Genomic DNA, 16,407 nt, shown 5'->3' on the forward strand with positions numbered 1-16,407 from the left:
GATATTGAAATCCGGGATAAGAAAGGAAGCGAGAATGTAGTGGCTGACCATTTAAGCCGAATGATCCACGAGGAGCATGAACATGCCGTACCTATCCCTGAAACTTTTCCCGATGAGCAGCTGCTATCCATTGAGGTAAGTGAACCATGGTATGCAGATTTAGTGAATTACTTGGTGGCTAAACAATTTCCAAATGAACTAAACAAACACCAACGTGATAAGCTTAAAAATGATGCACGTTTCTATGTTTGGGATGACCCTTATTTGTGGAAGTATTGCTCAGATCAAATTGTACGTAGATGTGTGCATGATTCTGAATTTCACTCAATTCTAAGCTTTTGTCACACATATGCATGTGGTGGTCATTTTGGCACACAACGCACTGCCCTCAAGGTTCTAGAGTGTGGTTTTTATTGGCCGACTATATTTAGGGATGCTAGAACCTTTTGTATGTCTTGTGATCGTTGCCAATGAATGGGTAACATAGGTACCAAGGACCAAATGCCGCAAACCCCTGTCTTTAATGTTGAAATTTTTGATGTTTGGGGCATTGATTTCATGGGCCCTTTCCCTCCATCTTATGGTTTCACTTATATCTTGCTAGCCGTTGATTATGTTTCTAAATGGGTGGAAGCAAAAGCCACCCGTACTAACGATTCTAAGGTGGTTGCAGATTTCGTGAAAACTAACATTTTTGCTAGGTTTGGAATGCCGAGAGTAATCATAAGTGATGGAGGGTCTCACTTTTGCAATCGGACCATTGAGGCGTTGCTAAGAAAGTACCATGTCAACCATAAGGTCTCCACACCTTACCATCCTCAAACAAATGGCCAAGCCGAGGTGTCTAACCGAGAAATCAAACAAATTTTGGAGAAGACCGTTGGACCAACAAGGAGGGATTGGAGCTTACGTTTAGATGATGCACTGTGGGCATATCGTACGACGTACAAAACACCCATTGGGATGTCACCTTTTCGGCTCGTCTATGGTAAGCCATGTCATTTGCCCGTAGAGTTAGAGCACAAGGCACATTGGGCCGTGAAAACTTTCAACATGGATATAGATGCAGCGGGAGTTCATAGGAAGCTCCAATTGAATGAACTTGAGGAGATTCGGAATGAAGCCTATGAGAATGCCCGGATGTACAAAGCCAAGACCAAAGCATTCCATGATAAAATGATTCGAACCAAGACCTTCACAGTTGGGCAGAAAGTGTTACTTTTCAACTCTCGCCTACGTTTGTTTCCGGGTAAGTTGCGTTCCAAATGGGTTGGTCCTTTTATTGTCACTAATGTTTTCCCTCATGGTGCAGTACAAATCAAAAGTTCAAGGACGCAGCAAGAATTCAAAGTGAATGGACATCGATTGAAGCCCTATTACGAGACGTTTGAGGAGCATGTCGTGGAGGAGGTACCCCTCCATGCCGTGGAACCTAGTCAATCTTAAACGGAGGTACCGTCCGGCTGCAAGACGTAAAAGAAAGCGCTACTTGGGAGGCAACCCATGCATTGAACAAAGGAAGACTTAGAAAGCACTCCAATTCCAGATTCCTAAAAACTCTTCTCTTTGTTGTTATTTCGTTTCTGCCTTGTTAGGTTGTTTAGTTGTTATTGTTTGTTTGTTTATTAATTGTGTGAGTCTATGATTGTAACATTGAGAAAATGTTTGGTTTATTGATAGGCACTGCTAAACAAAGAAAGATGGAGCCTTCACAAAGGGCGTTTACTTGAAGCCCCACTACTGGGCAAAACTCTGGAAGCAGGAGGCATAGATGCGGAAGGCATCGGAGCGGAAGGTATCGGAGCGGGAGGCATCAAAGAAGAGGCCTCAATACTTGGCCAAACGCTGGATGAGCCTGGAAAAATGTGCCTCTGGAAGTAAGCCGCAAGCCTTTGACGGTCAGTTTGACGGTCACTTTGCATCCGACCATTGGATTCTTGTAGCTCATCAAGCTTCCTCTTCATACCCGTCGAATAGTTGTTGGCAAGCACGTGCAAACTTCTATTCTCGTACTTAAGCAGTTTGATCTCCTGCTTGAGACTTTCCACCTCTGCCATCAATGATTCCACCTGACGGGAGCGGGCAAGCAGGCGTTGGCCCATGTTGGACACAGAACTCGCACACTGAACACTAAGTGCGAGGGATTCTTGAACGGCCAACTCATCGGACCGTCCTGACAGCAGCCTACTATCTTTTGGTGTGAGGAGGTTCCTAGCTACTATTGTAGCTGTTGTGGCGTCCTGCATCACGGAGTCTTCACCTGTGAGAAGACCGTTAGAAGATAAGAAAGAAGGGCGCCATACGTTACCTTGACGCGGTGCGCCCGTATCACTGCTAAGGCTCAATTCCAAGCTAAGGTTCGATGAGTTTGCCATTTTTCAAAAGTGTTCAAAGAGAAGGGATGGAGTTAAATTTCAAAGGGCCGGAGTCGATTTTCAAGAATGGGAATTCTTCAGAGTGTGTTTGTTGTGGTGATCGATAGCTCTATAAAAAGCCAAGGCGACGCGTCCACCGATTCAAGAACCCAGAATTTCCGGCGTAATTTAGGCGACGCTCGGCTTTTCAGAAGGCGCGTTCAACTTTGTCAAAAGATTTCTTCTTTTCAGACAACACGTGGAGGCCATCATCGCAACTACACATCTTTTGCCGACAAGCGCAAAGTTCGGCGACGCTTTCTCTGCTTTTCAGAAAACGCGTGCAGCTTTGTCAAAAGGAGCCGCATCCGCACTACTACGTGTCGTTCAGAAAGCAAAGGGGCGTCGTTCAGAAATCGAAAGGGCGCCTGCTCAGAAATCGAAGAGACATTTGTCGACAAGGGTAAAAGAATAGTACCACCACTTGATATTATCTCTATATATGTCGACCTTCGTCTTTTATGGCAAGGCAAACCTGAAGAAAATGCCCAACTCTTCCGCACCTCTGAGGGCGCTCTCCCAGCAACGCCTTTTGAAATACTCAATTTTTTCTCCCCAAAAGAAGATACCAGAAACCTGGAGTACAAATAAGGCAGAAGGAAACGGTCGATCGAAGCATGTAGAGACAACCACAACAAATACATGTGCTGCTTCATTCGCCATCTCTTCAAAAGCAAAGGTATCTCATATCATCAAGGTCTAAAGCAAAAGTATCTCATATCATGCTCTTTCCCTGTCCTTTTCTTTGTCCTTGTTCTTACTCGTATGGCAAAGTGAAAGAAGCAATCAGCCGGCACTTGGAGTCAGTCTTCCGATCTAGAGCCAACTGCCTGGAATCTATTCCTGATTGCTTACCTAGCGTTGCTCTCGAGTAGTCATCTTCAACGGTTGATACACTTCCAGAGAAGGGACCACTCCTGCACAGATTGAACAAAGAAACAGATAAAAGGGATAAGCTCAGACCTTCGGGGGAGACCAAAAGAAGCCTGCTGCCCAGTTCAAGAGTAGCACAAAGGAAAATCAACGATGGGAGCAGCGCAGTTCAAGAGTAAACCTGTGGAATCACAAAGATCAAAGCCTCAATGCAATTACCAAGGAGAAGATGGAATTTACACTCCATAACCAGATTTGCGTCCCTAAACTCTTCTCTTTGTTAATTACATTCTGCCATGTTTAGTATGTTTAAATTGCTTTTTGTGTGTTTACTTATGTTTTGTGTGAATCTATGCTTAAAACATTGAGGACAATGTTTGATTTAAGTGTGGGGGGTAACTAAGTATATTTAATGCAAATTCGTGGGAATTTATCACCCATAACTTCAAATGTTGTTCCTTGCTGTTTTAAGGTGTTTTTTTAAGTTGTTTTAGAGTGTTTTAGTATGTTTTGTTTTTATAACTCCGAAAATCACATAAAAATTTGAAAAACATGTTTTAAAAAGCCTAAAAAGAGTGTTTTGAGTCGTTTTTGTGTGTTTGTGTCTTAGGGTACCTTCCAACACAATGATAAGGATTTGGTTTGTAATTGCATGACGGTTAAAAAGAGTTATAAACATAGAGAAAAGTTTGATTTACTCTTGGTATATGCTTGGATATGGTTATAATGTATGACTTCACATGCAATCATAAAAGAAAAATTCGTTTTTGTAACATGCTTGAAGGAAGGAACTCAAACAAACGCTACAACCTTGTGAGACTTGAGCCTAAATGTTCCTTGGAGAGTTATATTCTGTGATTTCTTGTTTTCTAAAGTCGTTGCATGATCTCATCATTCTTTGCTTGGTTGCTATTTGGAATGCATTTCATTATAGTTCCAAATACTAGAACTCATGCCCAATTCATTCAAAGCATGATATTGTTTGCATAACATACAATAAGATGAAGTTGTTAGTCAAGCCAAAGCCAAAAAGCCTATCCCTTTTCATATTTCTTATTTGTTGTAAGTTTTAACCCTTTTGAGCCTTTTCAAGCTTATTTTCTTTGTTAACCCCTTGTTCTTAAAGAATAGTGAAGCATGACTTAGAAGGAACTCCTTTTGATCAATATATTACAGAAAATAAGTGTGGGGGAAGATAATAGGGCACGGCCAAAGAATGAAATAAAGAAAAAAAAAATTGTTGAAAAGAAAAAAAAAAAAAAAAAAAAAAAAAGAGTTGAAAAATAAGTGAGAATGATCTCACAAGCATTGGTTATTGAAGGAAGGGTCCAAAAGAGTGAGTTTGACCCTAGTTGTTGCATGAATCTTCCCTTATGTTTAAAAGTTGATTTCTGCCATTAAAAGTGAGTTGAAGTGTCAATTTCATTACTTCGCTTCCTATTACTTTAAGAACCTTTGTTTTACTTTACCTTTCTTTGTTAAACCATTACCCTTAGCCCCGTTACAACCCTCAACTTCTATCTTGATGTTATGTATTCAATATGTGGAGTTTGAATTTGGTATGAGTATATGGAATCACTGGTTCTCGTTCTAAGTAGTAGCTTTCCATTCATGAGATCATATTCATGTCATTATCGTAAATCCAGAAAATGCTTTCTTTGTTATAACATATGTGAGATACTAGTCTTTCATGTTTACATCATTCTCTCACATATAATTAGTGTAGGGTGTGTAGTCAGAAAATCTGTGTGAAAATAGAGTGCATTCTAGTAAGAAATTGAGGAAATTCTCTAAGGCATGTTACTACATTCGAAATGTGTTTTAAATGCTTAATTGTGAACTAGTATGTGGTGACTATGATTAAGAATGTATTTAAGTGTAAAGATGGCTAAAATCTGTGGGAATAATGATTTTTAACTTGTCATGTGCATTGGAAATCCGTAAGACGATTGTTGGAAGGTGTAGGTGGTGTTTTGTTCGTTTTGTCTAGTTTCGTGTTCTTTTGTTGTTTTGTTTTGCTCGAGGACTAGCAAAAAATAAGTGTGGGGGTATTTGATAGGAGCATATTCATGCGACTTAAATGGCTTGTTCTCGTGCATTTACGTTATGTTTCTCTAGTTATTTTAGTCCTTTATGCTTCTTTTGTGTGTTTTCAGGTTCTAAGGGCTTAGGGAGCAAGAAAGTGCATTTTGAGGCTATTTGGGGCACTTTTGGGCATGGATTGGATAGCTTAATCATGGAGCAAAGAGGATGGACGAAATTGAAGCCTTGTATGCTCTTTGGGGACATAAAACAAAGGGCCTAGCCCAATCAAACAAATCCTTTGAGCCATGGAAAACCTCTAGCCCAAATCAAACATTCTATGCCATGCAAACCAACCTATTTTAGGCCCATTCTATGTACTTAAACCCTAGCCCTTTAAACTAGCCATATTATGATTTATTCACTTCCATACTCTTCTTTATTCCACATGCATTCACACACATGCACATCATTCACTCACATTTCCTAGCCATGCATCACTTTAACCCACATTTTCACCCATTTACACACACATGCACTCACATGCATTCACATGCATTTCAAGCACAAAACACCTTCAATGCCGTGACTTCCCCTTCATTCCATCCATTCCACATGCAATTCCAACCTAACCCACATGCAACTCTTCATCATTGCACCACAAATCAGCCACTCACATGCATTCACACACACTTCACACAAACAACAAGTCTTTGCCGTGCCTTCCACACCAATTCCAGCTTTTCTTCATCATTGCAGCCACTTTGCCCTTTTATTTATGCATTAAACCTATTTCCTTTCCCTAAATTGCAGCCACAATCCACACCTTTCCAACCTAGCTGCACCCTACATACATTAATTAGTCATTCTTTTCATATTGCACTCACATGCATTCACATGCATTTCAAGAAGCAAAACAACATTGTGCCGTGAGCTTCCCTTGCATTTTCAGCTTTCCTCCTTGCATTCACATGCATTTCCAACCTAACATTCCATTCTTTAATCATTCCTAGCTGCCATTCACATGTTCTCCCATCCATTCTCTCCCTATAAAACCATGCATTGCATTCATACAATTCATTCATTCACTCCCCATACACTCTTCCATTTCTGTGCAATTTTTCTCCTCCATTGCAGCCACTATCCAACCACTTCCCATCCCTCCAAAACACTTCACATAATCCCCAAAGCTCACCTTAGACCTTGTGCTACAACAACGAGGAAGAGAAGAGTGCCTAAACGTTCATACAATTCAAGTTTGAGTTGTTGGAATGTTTAGGTGTTTCTTTGATTTCAATGTTTAAATTCAATTTTCTTTGTTTTGTAATGGAAGAGAAGAGTGCCTAAACGTTCATACAATTCAAGTTTGAGTTGTTGGAATGTTTATGTGTTTCTTTGATTTCAAAGTTATGAGGAACTAAACCCCCCTTTAGCTAGGGGGTGATTCGAAACTATGTTTATACTTGCAATATGAATTGATTACTTTTGGTTGGAATTTCATAAGTTGTGGATTCAATTCGTTTAACCGTTTGATTGATAACTTATTTATGTACGTTTATTAAGAATGCGCGCTTAATTTTCATGCATGAATATGACGCTAGAATATAAGTGAGTTTCACCTAATAGTTACGAACTTATATTCACAAGTAGTGGAGGTTGCTTATAAACAATCGCGTTAAACGAATTCTTGGCATAAGTTTCATGCGTATTCCATAGTAACGAATGTCTCGTCAACACTTATAATTTTCATTGAACTTAATAATCTTGGTTGAATGTCTCTATCATGCGTATTCCATAGTTAGGGACTTTGATTAAGAATAATTTGGTTGTAATGCGTATCCCATTCAATCCAATGAATCTAGGGAAATCTGAAAGTTAATTTAAGCGAACCTAATTAACTTGGGGCATTGAGTTTCATAATTTATCGAAAGACCAACCGAAAGTCAATCTTGTTTTGCAAGTGTAACATGTGTGGAGAAGAACCCCTTGGCTATTCCATCATCCATATTTTCATCACATTCATATTTACGTTTATTCGTTTTACAATTTGCTTAGTTTATTAACTTGTTTTGTTATTTCAATTTTCGTCAAATCAAACTTCCCCCCCTTATTTTGTTAAGTCTTAATCATTTGATTTGTCTTATTTTATGTTTTTAAGTATTTGGAGTCTTTTGAACTTGTTTTGAGTCTTTTAAGTTTGTCTTAGTGTTTTAAAAGTTAGTTTTATTTATTTAAGTCAAGTGTTTAGCATCCCTAGTTAATCCCCGGTTAGAACGATCCCTACTTACATCATTACTACAATTGTCACAAATAGGGTTTAGTTTGTGTGCGTATAAATCACGCATCAATGGGAAGCTTGAGGAAGCGAGGAGATTGGCTGGGGAGATGTACAGAGGAGGGTTTGAGATTGGTACTACCGCTTACAATGCGATTCTCGATTGTGTTTCGAAGCTTTGTAGGAAGAAGGACCCGTTTCGCCTGCATTCGGAGGTGGAGGAAATCTTGGTGGATATGGACACTCATGGGGTTCCAAGAAATGTGGAGACTTCCAATGTTTTGATTAGTAATTTGTGTAAAATTAGGAGGACAGAGGATGCTCTGAACCTGTACGAGAGAATGGGTGAGTGGGGGTGTTACCCGAATGAGACTACGTTTCTTGTGTTGATCAGGAGCTTGTATCAGGCAGCAAGGATTGGGGAGGGAGATGAAATGATTGATAAGATGAAGTCTGCCGGATTCGGTGAAGCTCTTAATAAGAAGGAATATTATGGATTCTTGAAGATTTTGTGTGGCATTGAGAGGATCGATCACTCATTGCGTGTTTTCAAGAAGATGAAGGACGATAAATCATAGCCCGGAATCAAGACTTATGAGCTGTTGATGGGGAAACTGTATGCTCACAACCGTGTCGATTGAGCCACTGCCCTGTTCAATGAGGCTCAAAAGAGAGGGGTGCCTTTGACACAGAAGGCGTATCCAGTGGACCCGTATTTCTTGAAGAAGGAGCTAAAGACTGCGAAGAAGGGTGTGAAGAAGGAGAAGAAGCGGGAAACGTTCCCTGAGAAGATGGCAAGGAAGAAGAGACGGTTGAAGCAAATTCGATTGAGTTTCGTAAAGAAGCCAAAGAAAATGCAGCGTCGAGCCTACTGATGAGACGTCATTAGAAGTCGGAGTTGTCAAATTGTCAAAGGGGAATGACAGTTCTGATCAAAGCTTCTGTTTTCCGTAGTTTGATCATTTGTTGTCGTCGATGTCGAATGCAAGTCTGATTCACCGGCTGCTTATGGTGCTCAAATGTCCTTTTGTTCACTAATTGACCTCGTTTCAGATCCGACATCTGTGCTAGTGTTTGCATAGACGTCGGACCTGAAACTAGCTTGTAACCAACTAATCAACATTCCAAATCCTTTAAGTTTATACATCGTAGTGGATCTGAATACGAATAATCGTGCTTTGTTACTAGAAAAGACTTGGACAATGAAGGGTTCGCGAATTAGAGAGAGATTAAAAAAGTGGAGTAACATCCTAAGTCAGATCATCAATCTACATATCTTCACAGCAAGAAAGCCGCCAGCCGATTTCTATGCTTTACATACTTTCCTTCCAGAACCGGATTGATCTGTCAGTCCCACAGGTAACAAATGCGGCCTCCGTTGGTGAGTGTGCAAGCCAACGGAAAGCACCAATATGATTGGAAGGCCACTTCGCTACTTTGTCCGCCGTCATAGCATCCCAGATAACAATCTGCAACCACGCCATATTTACAAATTGAAACATTTTCTTTTTGGTTCCCTTATCAATTGAAACCGAACAGCACAATATCTCGTCTAAATACAATAGGAGTGAACAAACCTCATTGGTCGGTTCATCGATGGACAGTACAAATTCTTCAGTATCATTAAAAACAGCCTGCACAGAAGCGTATAAAAGCATCTGATATTAATACGTGAACAGTTTATCACCAAACTTTGATATTTTCTTATTTGGATTACTTTGATCTGGGAGGATAATGGCGAGGAAGGATATTTAGAGTGTGGTGGAAGTATTACTCAGACGGGGCTGAGTGGAGAAGAATTCTTCTTGAGGATTTTACGTAGTTGACAAGAGGAATTATGTAGTCACTTTCTTTGGCATAAGAAAAACCGACAAAAGAAAACCTTTCTGGTATACCTGACACCGCAATTTAGTATGTGTAGCTCCTAGATATTGCTTAACCAGTTTCCCAGTGCCAATGTCCCAAAGCTTCACGGTAGAATCCTTTCCAGAAGAGAGAACAAACCTAGAAAACCAGCATTTGAGTTATATCACAAAGAAAACAGGAAGGTTGCAAAGTTGAAGATTTAGAAAGAATTGAGGGGTGAATCAATCTTACAATGATATTTAACACATCTAAAGCCAGACATTCGACAGGGTGATATATAAGAAAAATATTCCTTATCCATGTTAACCAACGTTTGTGAAACAACTTAGATGCGGAAACATCATTTCACATAACCAAGTCAACCATCCATACATGTACTTTCACAAATTTCCACTTACAGGCGCACTTTCATACACATCATGTTTCAGGGCTTAGACCTATTATATGATCCATACCTTTGATCCTTAGTAAAGTTTGCACTGGTTGCCTCTGCCGTGACATGTGCTGGTATGGAGCGTACACACTTGGCAGTTACACCATCCCATAAACGAAGAACACCGTCTTTAGAAGCTGTAACATACATGCCACCTGTAGCTGTATACCTGACCTGATGCACGAGTGTGTGGATTTGATTGCCCTCATCGAATTATACTTGTCTGTGAAGAATTTATAGCTGAACCTGAAGCATGAATAAAGAGACAGAGTCAACCATATACCTGATTTATTGCTCCGTTATCATTGATTTCTGGGGCATTTGCTGATAGGTAACACTGGAAGGTATTGATATCATACAAGTGTGGAATTGGATGATCAGTCCCTGTGATTTTATTGATATAAACATTATTAGGAGCCAATTCACTGTATGGTAGGATCGCAGCACACTATTGGCACTAATTGCAGGCCAATGTTAGTGTAAACTAAAACTTTTGGACATTACATAAGAGCTTTAGAAATTTCTCCATCATCAACTTCAGCATACATCAGCTTTACAACATTTTTTTATGAGAAAACGAAAAAGTAAGATATATTAACTAAAATATTTGATGAAGCTACGGGTAAATTGTAGCAAGAGTAAAGAATTTAACACTTTGAATACGAACCAAGACACATGTACACATTATAGAAAACACCAACTCATAGATTGCTTGGAACATCAAATTGGCTAAAGTGACTACGCTACTCCAAGAAAATAGAAAAAACAAAAAAGGGCTTAATATTACCAGCTAAAACAAAATCTCCAGAAGGATGGAAAGACACTGAACGCACGTTGTGTGTATCCTGTGTCATTAAAAGGACAATTTATTAAAGGAGTGCCATTCTATACTATGCCTCAATCTATAATAGGATGGCAAGCAAAACCTGGATAACTCGGAATGCTCTCTTTGCGGTCATCTTGGAAAAATCAAAGAACCTGAAAGCAGTAATAAAATTGACATAAGGGTTCAAAGTGAACTCTTGTTTCGTTTTACAATTAATGCTGGTAATGTTCAAGGGCTTTGGAGAAGAGGAAACAGCAACATGACTAAAAACGGAAGAAGGGGAACAAGTAGATATGTTGGCCTTACAAGTTAAAGAACTTATCAATAAATAAACAATGGAAATTCAAATATTATCTAAGAAAGTAAAAGAATCCGTACTTTATGGTCTGATCTTTTGACCCAGATATAAGAACAGTGTTCTGAGGATGGAAATCCAAGTCATTTATAGGCTGCAAATAAATCCGAAAACATTAGACATAAGAAGATATCCAAAAGACTCTGTCTATTTCACAGACGAAAGTTATACACTACAAAAGTTGAAAGCCGAGGGGGATTTATAGGTAATTTTGAACTTATAAATCCCATATTATTAGTTTACGTCAAGCATTTTCTTTGTCAAATGTTCCTACAAAGTCACTGCATAGTAAATGTAAGAGGATTCTATACGACATGTTTAATTTAACAATGTCTGGTTTACAGGATAAATTTTTCATAAGCAAAGCAAATTTATCAGTCGGAATTAGGGACAAATGTTGACTTACTTGTAAGTGATCATAGAATGTGCGTATGACAGGTCTCACAGGACCATCTCGAGCCTCTGGAAGCATCATTTGCTTAATTTTTGAAACCTGAAACAGAATACAACTGCCTGAGAATTAGACAGGGCCACATTTAAGAAATACCAAACCTATGGCTAAAAGAATGAGCACCTCAAAAAGCTTTATTGACGTGTCAGAACTTCCAGTAGCGACAAACTTCCCATCAGGACTAAACCTTGCACATCTGGCAATATTCTAGAAAGTTTATAGCATCAGAACAAGTAAGGCACCCAGTGGAAAGTGAGTTTTATCATGCTAACTTAGTGAATTAATGAAAGATAAAAAATAAAAAATGTTATACAATATCTGTTTCCCTAATTATGCATACCTTGTGCTCTGAAAGATGGCGTGTCTCATGCTTTGGAAAACTCTTTGACAAGCCTTTTGTTTCCTGCACAGCACTGTTCACGCAAAAGATGTGCAAGATCAGGTTATTAAGGTTCATTATACAAACTTTTGTAAAAATTATTCCTCCGAAAGTTTGGAAGTTTTTTTATTAACCCATTGCAATTTGCAAATCAAAAAGCATTAAGCACTAATCAAATGACCGAGAAACCTATTCCGAAACAAATAACTACCCAAAATCAACAGCAACACCGCGAGATGCTGGGATTCCACCATATCCAGAAGCTACTGATGTACCCAAATCATATGCAGATGAAGAAATCCCTCTCGACATCTCATCTTGCTCCACTGCAAGTCCCTGTAATCACCTTAGAACCAAAACTTTCTTTCCGAGTTTAAATAATGAAACATACACTGAAACCAGAGGGAAAATTAAGCCTTGTAAAGCAAAAACAAACCTTGGCAACCAGGTCAAGAAGCCTATTACGCGGGGCTTCGACATTCAATGATGTCATTGTTGCGGAAGCAACGGCACTTGCTGCCTGAAAATGAGAAAGATCACCAAAAATTCACAATCAACCATAACATTTGAATCAAACTGCTTGCCCACCTTGGATTGTAAAAAGCGATAGGTCACCGCAGAAAAATTGGTACAAGGCAGATTAAGCATCAAATAGTAGTGATGTATTTGGTAACACGAAATCAAATCAATCTCCAATCAACTAAATTCGCTACAATTCTTTCTTTTATTCGAATTTCAAACCTAAAACCAGAATATTCGAAGTCTCATTGCATCTTAATCCTCATCTACCATAACTAACATCTACCATTTTTTCCCCAAAACCCAAGAAAAACTGAAACTTCAGCAGAACCAAATGCTCATGAAGTTCCCAACTGAGTCAAGTTTACAAATTTGAAATTCAGAGTAGCAGATTTTCCCATATTTTCCCAGAAACCAATCAATCTGCGAGCCAAAAAAAAATTCACTTCCAGATTGAGATTGTAGCTTGTTCTTCATGCCCAAGTGAGCTTTACTACTCGTTTCTTCCCAAAAACAAAAAAAATTGAAACTTTAGGTTGAAAATTCAATTCCTTTAGTTTTCCTACACTGTTCAGCAACCAAAAAACACACATGAACATAACATACATATACACATGTACATGTACATATATGTAATGAAGAAGAAGTGGTTTGCTTACCTGATAAAGATTGCTGTCACGAAGATGAGCGACGATGAGGGAATTGAGCTGCCTGTGGAGCTTGGCATCTTGCAGAATTTGCTCCAAGCTGCTCTTCTCCATTTTTTTTGGCTCTCCTAAAACCCTTTCGTCCCCATAGTTTATGCCTTTATTTTCACCAAAATAAACGACGTGTCGTACAACCATAATTTTGATTTTCGTTTAGGCCCGTTATATGCCGTCCACACTAAATTAATGTAAATTACAACCTTTAAAACGAGATTTTTGAACTTGAGCGTAGAGTAAAAACATATTATTTTAACCAATTTTACTAAATTCATATTTGCAACCATGAAATCAATCTCACACTACCCTCAATTAGTAAGCGCTTTATATAAGAGTAATACTAAAGAGACAAATTACTTAGACTAAATTTTGTAAATTATATGATGTGGTTATTGATGGTTGGATCATTACTTAAATGTTGATTAACGTATTTATTTTTTATTAGTGACACATCACATAATTGGAGAGATTTTTCAATGAGATAGGAATACGTATCAATACAGTAAGTGCTATAATATAACTTGTTGGAATATTTTTTTTTCAAATATTCAATCACTTGTATTATGACTCTTGATGTACTGAGTTGTGTTTCCAACATACTAAAAAAAATTTCCACTGCAAATTCAGTCTAAAATATTAATCTACCTATCATTATTTATTCTATTGCTTATGAATTTGTTTTAGGATCCCCTTCAAACTTATTTTAGTTAGAAACACTAAAAGGACTCAAATCACTGATTGATATTGCATAGGGGTGGGTTCAAAAAATCGAAAACCGAACCGGATCGAGGCCGAAAAAAATCGAACCGAACCAAATCTGACCAGTTCGGTTTTGGTTTTTGAGGTTCGGAAACCGAACCGAACCGATATATATATAATTATTTTTTTCAATATTTATAAATAGTTTAGTCATACAATCAAAACATAACGTGTTGCCAAATTGGTTTCAGGATTTCAGAGAATTTTTTTAATTTTTATGAGATATCAACAAAACCCTTTAACCCTAGTAGCAGCCGCACCTTTTCTATTTTTCATTCCCTTCTTCTCTCTCTTGTTCCCTGCCTCCAAACTCCTTCCATGTCCATGTTTCTCCATTCTTCTCTATAACCCGCATCCTCCTTTCTATTCCAAGCTTCATATTTGTGAGAAGCAACTTCTTGCCTTTCCTGGAACAAATTTCCACGGCCATCTATTTCCATGACAATAATTATTTGTTCGATTGCATATTTGTATTGTAGCTTCGTATTGCATATTTGTTCGATTTTTGTGTTGTGGGTTTGTTAGTTATTTGAATTTCAAATGAATGAATGTAATTATTGTTGTGAGTTGTGGATTAAGATAGTATTTTGATGGATAATGTGCTTGTGTTGCTCTTGGTGTTGCAAACTTGCAGATTTGTTTATTTCCAGATTCATTTCTTTACCAATTTTCAAATTTACTTGTTTATCAATTTTCAGACATCTGCTTCTCTTTTTGTTGTTGGGGCTTGGTTGGTCTTCACCTCTGATGTTTGTTGGGTTGCTAGTTCATGGTCGTTGGAGCTTGCTTTGACAGCTGCTAGAGTTTTCAGTTTTTTTCTTTCTTTTTCGGGCTCAACCCTTGGGTTGGGTTGTTGTGCTGGCCCATTTTTTTGTTTGTGTTTAGTTGTGGGCTTTTGTTATGTATGTAAGTTTACCTTTTATATAAAAAAAACCGAACCGGCCCGAAACCAAATCGAAAAAAAAAACCGAATTGAAAAAAACCAAAAAAAATTGAACCAAACTAAAACGAACCGAAATTTCGATTCGATTTTGATTTTGGCAAAAAACCGAACCGTTTCAAACCGAACCCAACCCTAATATTGCACATACTTTTCTTGTATCCAACATTTACAGTTGATAAAGTAAAGATTTTTTTTCAATAATTTGATTCTTCAAAAACTCGTGTTTTAATCGTTTGATTCTTGATATAAGAAGAGAAAAACAACAGTTTTCAAAGAATTACACGAAAGTGACTGGAAATTGAAAAGTAATTAATAGTAAATGTGGGTAAATAGTGAATATAAAATTGAGAGTTCTCAAACATTCAAATGGAGAGAAGCTAGATTATTTTTTTTTTTTAAAAAGAACCAGTTGGCGGCTTCACTCAACATCGTGATGTGGGAAGACTTGCAGATGGTAGCCTAATTAACTAACCAAATAATTGTAGGCCTAGTTTAAAGAAAAAAATAACCAAACATTTGAATCACACACTAATTAAATATAGGAAATGATGGCCCATATGTGGTGGAGTACGCAAGTGTGACTAAATAATTGCCAATAATAATTAAATACCAATTTATGTTGTAATCCGGTGGTTAGAGCAAATAAATAAAATGATTTGGACAAAATGCACAAGTAATTGAATTTGCTCTCCACCGACGCTTAAAGGATGCCTTGTGGGCCCACACCCCTTGCTGTCTGCCTTAACAGTCGTTTTTTATTTTTTTCAGTGACATGTATGCTTTGTTTTTATATTGTTCCCGAAATGCCCCTCATTTTACAAGGGAAGTAACGCAATTTACCATTTTGTGTGGGTAAATATATATTAGGCTTGATATATATATTTCCCTGAAAAATCATCTCTCTCATCACCCAAATTTGTTTCTTTTAAAAAAGAGTCAGCTGGTAGTTTCGTTATGGTAATTTACATTGTTAGGGGCTGAGAAAACTCAGAAGCATTTCAGCGTTTCCTAATCACCATAATATTGTACACCAGGATATGAAATCGAACAATTTTCTCTAACAAACAAAAGGAGAAATTCATATGACGTGGTATATGCTTATTTTTCTTGAGATACATTATAATGTCTTTTTCCACACAAAGATAAAGTCATACAACTCTAACACAGATATTCTATCATATGATCATGACATGTTCTTCTCTTCTTATTTCTCACATTACATGATTAAAACACATGATGCAAGAGAGAAAGAAAGAGAGAGCGCTAATATTATTATAGACACGCAGTAATTTTTTCTTGTAGATAGAAGGAGAACTTCCATTTATCGTTGAGTAACATATAGATATAGAGAGAGAAATGTGTATGTTAGTTTAATGCAAGTCTTTTTTCATGCAAAATAATTGAGAAAAAGTTGAGTAACGGAAAGAGATTTGAATTTGAGGACAAGTGTTGAACATATTTTGACGTAGCTGAAAAGGGCATAAATGGAATTTAATGGTGCGTGTTGTGACACAGACGACAAAACTTTGAGTAACATTAACTGCATCGATTTGTTCCTCAAAACTGTGATTAGAGTGAGAGCTTTAAA

At 37.9% G+C, this 16,407-nt stretch overlaps 1 protein-coding gene across 2 annotated transcripts; it reads right to left on the reverse strand.

The window, feature by feature from the left end:
* Positions 1 to 7,662: 7,662 nt before the first annotated feature.
* On the reverse strand, positions 7,663 to 13,202 carry LOC137711248 (cleavage stimulation factor subunit 50). 2 transcript variants are annotated; one of them, XM_068450478.1, is made up of 14 exons: positions 13,073 to 13,202; positions 12,331 to 12,414; positions 12,106 to 12,230; positions 11,856 to 11,928; positions 11,639 to 11,722; positions 11,471 to 11,557; positions 11,088 to 11,158; positions 10,810 to 10,861; positions 10,671 to 10,728; positions 10,167 to 10,267; positions 9,906 to 10,057; positions 9,480 to 9,588; positions 9,162 to 9,218; positions 7,663 to 9,053 (listed from the first exon to the last, which is right to left on the reverse strand). In XM_068450478.1, exons 1-14 carry the CDS (start codon positions 13,172 to 13,174, stop codon positions 8,898 to 8,900), a joined length of 1,311 nt encoding a protein of 436 aa, XP_068306579.1. In that variant the 5' UTR covers positions 13,175 to 13,202; the 3' UTR covers positions 7,663 to 8,897. The 2 variants fall into 2 exon arrangements, with proteins under 2 accessions (XP_068306579.1, XP_068306580.1); XM_068450479.1 differs by having other exon boundaries at positions 12,106 to 12,220; positions 13,073 to 13,127.
* Positions 13,203 to 16,407: the final 3,205 nt, after the last annotated feature.

The sequence above is a fragment of the Pyrus communis genome, chromosome 12 (genome assembly GCF_963583255.1).
Source record: "Pyrus communis chromosome 12, drPyrComm1.1, whole genome shotgun sequence".
In the NCBI taxonomy this organism is placed as follows: Eukaryota; Viridiplantae; Streptophyta; class Magnoliopsida; order Rosales; family Rosaceae; genus Pyrus; species Pyrus communis.

Excerpts from the sequence above, each read along its gene's own strand:
- LOC137711248 (XM_068450478.1), bottom strand. The coding sequence starts at position 13,174 with ATGGAGAAGAGCAGCTTGGAGCAAATTCTGCAAGATGCCAAGCTCCAC. Across the intron at positions 9,219-9,479 it reads ATACTAAATTGCGGTGTCAG|GCTGTTTTTAATGATACTGA; the intron begins GTATACCAGAAA and ends GCTTCTGTGCAG. Across the intron at positions 9,054-9,161 it reads TCGATGAACCGACCAATGAG|ATTGTTATCTGGGATGCTAT; the intron begins GTTTGTTCACTC and ends GCGTGGTTGCAG.